This window comes from Pundamilia nyererei, unplaced genomic scaffold, assembly GCF_000239375.1.
Source record: "Pundamilia nyererei isolate P.nyererei 1_Seehausen unplaced genomic scaffold, PunNye1.0 scaffold00069, whole genome shotgun sequence".
Lineage (NCBI taxonomy): Eukaryota > Metazoa > Chordata > Actinopteri > Cichliformes > Cichlidae > Pundamilia > Pundamilia nyererei.
This window is the reverse complement of record NW_005187470.1, coordinates 534442-539220: the sequence shown is the minus strand read 5'-3', so window position 1 is coordinate 539220 and position 4779 is coordinate 534442. Positions and strand designations below refer to the sequence as shown.

At 40.0% G+C, this 4779-nt stretch overlaps 1 protein-coding gene across 2 annotated transcripts in view; it reads right to left on the bottom strand.

Annotated features, from left to right (window-relative positions):
• Positions 1 to 4409, bottom strand: part of LOC102207794 (vinculin) — a 26931-nt gene extending 22522 nt beyond the window's left edge. Inside the window, exon 1 of one of the 2 annotated variants that reach the window (XM_013911701.1) lies at positions 4019 to 4409. In XM_013911701.1, coding sequence (XP_013767155.1) covers positions 4019 to 4186 — 168 coding nt within the window. In that variant the 5' untranslated portion in view covers positions 4187 to 4409. The remainder of the gene's footprint in view (positions 1 to 4018) is intronic. The other variant, XM_005736380.2, reaches the window with a different exon arrangement.
• Between the last annotated feature and the right edge of the window lie 370 nt (positions 4410 to 4779).

The following is a 4779-nucleotide window of genomic DNA, read 5'->3' as shown; positions in this document are numbered from 1 at the left end:
ATTATTCCTCAAAAATACAACTTGCCTAATAATTCTGCACTCCCTGTAGTCATAGATATTAAATGAACACAGAGTATATGACAGTAGTTTGTGATGTTGCTAGAGTAACAATTATGGTTCGGGGCTGCACTTTTATCTCCATGCATCTGCTAGAATAAGTTAAAAATTAATCATTTGTACCTGATCTCTTCAGACAGGCTAAAGCATCCAAGACATCCTGGAATCTCACCTTCCTTTTTAGTCGGAAAACCTGGTGCAATCATCTTAATAAGCAATTTAAAGGTATAATTACTTGCAACTTGCTCTCTGTTCGATTTCTAGGTCATCTCAGTTTTTTAACTTGATTACAGTACTTAAGCTTCTGCTCTGGAGATCTTGGACAGAGTTAATGGGGGAGGAAGTCTGTGCAACAGATGGTTTTCTGGGAAGCACAGACAATAAAGCAAATAAATGGCTTTTCTCTGACACGATCCTATCCCGACAATGACTAAATAAAATCCAATTAATTCAATTCAATTCAATTCAATTTTATTTATATAGCGCCAAATCACAACATAAGTCGCCTCAAGGCGCTTCATAGAGAGGTTCATCCTTTTCCCTAGATAGTAAAGACATACTTTCAAGTTAGACGCTTACGTTTTTGTTTTCAAGCAGACTCACTTCAAGTAACTAGTACAAAACAGGTGCAAAAATGAAGAAGTTCAAAAGTCATTTTTAGGAAAACAATGAAATATGCAGGAAAAAGACACCAACAGCTAATGGACTAAAATAAACTTCTGTTTTCTCATTAGATAAAATCAAAGATAAGGGCTACACGGTGTATTTGATTACTTATGTAGGCTCTGCAATGTATGACTCATGGGACTGTGACCACAAGAAATTGCATCGGATCCTTAACTTCAGTGATCTCATAACGCTGTTCATGTTGTAATGTTGCCACAGCAACTGGAAATAATTACAGACTCGTGCAACCATTCATGCCACTGTTGGAAACATCTGATCACAATTCACAGTGTCCAGAAAGCCTGGATGATTTCATCCTAAGATAGCTGAGGATACACAGGACATTTTCATGTGCTACGACAAGCCCTGTTTTCATGTTAATTACTTGGCCGAAATAAAAGGTTTCTACACTAAAAACTTCATTCTGTACTTTTTTAACAACTGAGTGGCAGAACAACTTGACCGCTTAATATCTAAATATTAAAATGTATTACCGAGCCTTATTTAGTTCTGCTTTGGCTTTGTTTATTCAATGGTTTGTTGTAAGTGGACTGGTAATGAGCTCTTGTGCTAAATCCACCCTAATCATGGGGTTAAAGGGAGTCTAAATTTACTGCAGTCCACCCAAAATGGTCCAAAAACATGTACCATTTAGTTCTTAGACCTGTCAAAATAGAAGGTTTGCTCTTGAAAGACAGCAAAGCAGAATAGGCTCCAGCATGGGTGGAAAGGGGGTATTATAAAGGCCCTTAGAGGACAGAAGCCTGTAAACATATAAATAATGGACACAATGAGGTGCAGACCTGTTGTTTAAGAGTGGGCACTGAGGAAAAACAAAGCGTCAGAATGAAGTAAACCAGATTGAAATTCTTATAGGCCATGAACTGTAATAAATAAACTGCGAGGCAATGGTAGGCAATCCCCCTAAATGAAACATTCCTTTGCTGACGCCAGAGTAATTGTCCAAATTTATTGCCCGACAAGTGCCAGGGGTTCTGGGCTCGACCAGGCTGACAGACTGCACAACACACAGGAACCATGTCTGCCTCAATTTAGCCTGTATGCTTTTCTTTCCATATAAGCCACAGTATCTGACAGGGCCCTCGCTTCCTTTGTTACGAACTCAGCATGTGTTTCAGGATAAAATTGACAGTCATTTCCTAACTAGCTTCCATGATAGATACAATGTGGTTTTGAGACATGCCATTATAACTACATCACTGAGTCTAAATATAATTGAGGCAACAGCTGCATCTGGTGAAGGGGGTGTGTATAATTTAATGTTTTAAAAAGATAGGTTGGAAACACATAGTTAATAGGCCCATAGACAAGTTAATTACCATGTGGATAGAAAAAGATAACAGACACAAACTAGATCTGATAATGTAGCCAGATTCACTATAGTGCATCAAGATTATGTGTATGATGACAGGTTCTATTTTAAAAAAAAAAAAAGTGTGGTTCTAGGTCATGGGGTCAATAGCAAGTGGTTTCTGTGTAACATGAGGACACACAGAGCAAATCGTGACTCGTGACTAAGGTATGAAACACACGCAACTCAAAATGAATTTTTGCAGGTGAATATTATACACACAATGTCATATTTATCAGTTACTACAAATATTATCAGTTTTTAAAATATAACATTAAGCTTAATACTGAAGGGTTGCAGTTTTTAAATTAGTGCAAAACTTCCAAGCCACCCCTCATTTCTTCATATTTGATGAATGACTGAATGCATGAAGCATAAGAAAGGCAACCCACTCAAGTGATGAACCAAGGTTGTGTCCACACAAAACAACTTGGCAAAGAATCTATTTTAAACTTTGCAATCTGACAGGCATAAAATAGTATTTTCCACCACTAATGTGATTCCCGGAGAGTATTAGATGAAAAAACTGATCCGAAACATGGTCTTCAGCTGATCCATCTACTGTCCACTGAAGCCTCATTAGAAATGTTCTGAGTGGAAGGGTGGCTTTCAAGAAACCATTACGGGGAAGGGAAACAGGAACAAAACGCTGAGTTATGCCAAATTACACAAGACCTGGACTGAAAAATTAGTGGTAACAGGTCTTGTTGAAGTGATGAAATATTTGGTTCAATATTTAAAGAGGAGGTCAGGAAGCAAAAGGCAGCCATGTGAAACAAGGTGGAGGCTCCTTCATGGTTTGGGTCTGCATTTCAGCCAGCAGTCTTGGAGAGCTTGTCAAAACTGAATGAATTATGAAGGCAGAGAATTACCATTCAATTTCAATCCACCATCCAGTACCATCTGGAAGCATTTAATTGGCAACAGCTTTATTTTACAGCATGACAATGATCCTAAACATACTGCCATAGTACTCAAAGAAAAACACAGTGGCACACTATCTGTCATGGATTGGCCTCCCCAGAGCCCAAACTTCAAAATTATTAAATCAATGTGGGATCAGCTTTACAGAGAACAGAACAAAAGGCAGCCAACATCCAAAGAAGAGTTTTGAATGTCCTTGAAGAACCCTGGAAAACTATTCATGAAGACTACTTATAAGGAAAGCTTGAATAAGAGAGTTCAGTCTGTATTTAAGAATAAAGGTGATCATAGCACATATTGGTTTTAAAGCTCATTAGAATTGTATAAAGTGTGCTTTTTAGCTTTATACACACTTTATTTCCACACATTTTGAACATGTTTCGATAAATTACTGCACCTGCTTCTCATTTACACGCTACAGCTGAGATTCCTAGTCTGGTCCTACAATCTTATGGACCAAATACACATGCACACGCTTCTTACTACTTACTATGCCCCTTTCATAACTGTTTTCACGCATTAGTAGTGCACTGATAGCTGAATATTCAAATGCATATGATATGTAGTGCAGTGATGTGATTTGCAGAACTATTCATAGATGATCACTACAGGTGCAGCTGTTCTGTGCAGCCGAGTGATTAAAGTAAAAAGTAATTCACTGTGGTCCTGTACCTGACTCACACATTACAGCAGTGCCTACGTCAAGCTATGGCAGTCATGTACAGAGGAGGAGGCAGGGCATATCTTCAAGGGGAAAAGGGCGTCACTGCCCTTTTGCCCCGAGTTAAATAACTCCAAAAAAGTTTCATGGCATTCCCTAATCCTGCCATTGAACACACATTTGGTAACCGCATTAACACTCTGCTGAGTGAAGTGTTGTGTCCAACTTCATTGGAAAGTAATGGGTGAATGGGACAATGCGACAGGTAGCCTACGACACTCGCCGAGCTCAGCCAAACTTTACCAATGTGATTTTATACAGAGAAGAAAGTTACTCACCCGAACAAGGTTACTAACGGCTGCCTGAACAGCAGCTACGGGCGCCGTCAGATCTGGGATACCTTTCCCATCAACTTCACCTTCTTCGTGCATTATCACCAGATGGGATATCTGCTGAGCCACCGGCTCCAGGATACTTTCTATCGTCTTCGTGTGAAAAACCGGCATGGTGACAACTTTAGAACACTATCTAAGTAAAAACTCTACCACCAAAGGCAGTTTTCTCCAAATCTCCCTCTACAGAAGCCTAAAACAATCCACGCACAATCTTTTCCCCCCCAGGATAGTCCTCCCGACTACAAGTACAATGAAAACATGAACGCGAAAAAACTCCCAGCCAGAGAGTGAGCGCGAGCAACCTAAACGTCAACCAACGGTTTCCGCCTTCTTCCCAATCAATGAACGAGAACGCACGCTTCCTAGATTGTGATTGGTTATTAGGGCTGCCGCTCCGTATCGGGACCGCCTTCTTCCATACTGACGAGTTTGCTAGAGATCCAAGTGCTCCCTAGATTACGTAATAGATCCTCATCATATGTCCTAAAAAGGGAAATATGTGTCTACTGTTTGAGAGGGGAGTGCGATTCCAGTAGCTGTGAATTAACTAGTCGGGCTTTCGGTCCCGCTGGCCCAGAAATCGGAGCTGTGGAGATCAGATTACAAACCCTTCCCAAAACAAACAGTATACTCCGCAGGGCACTCCGAAATTCTCCACAAAGTAAAGAAGCTGTAAATAAATGGTAACAAAGACACTATTTTCT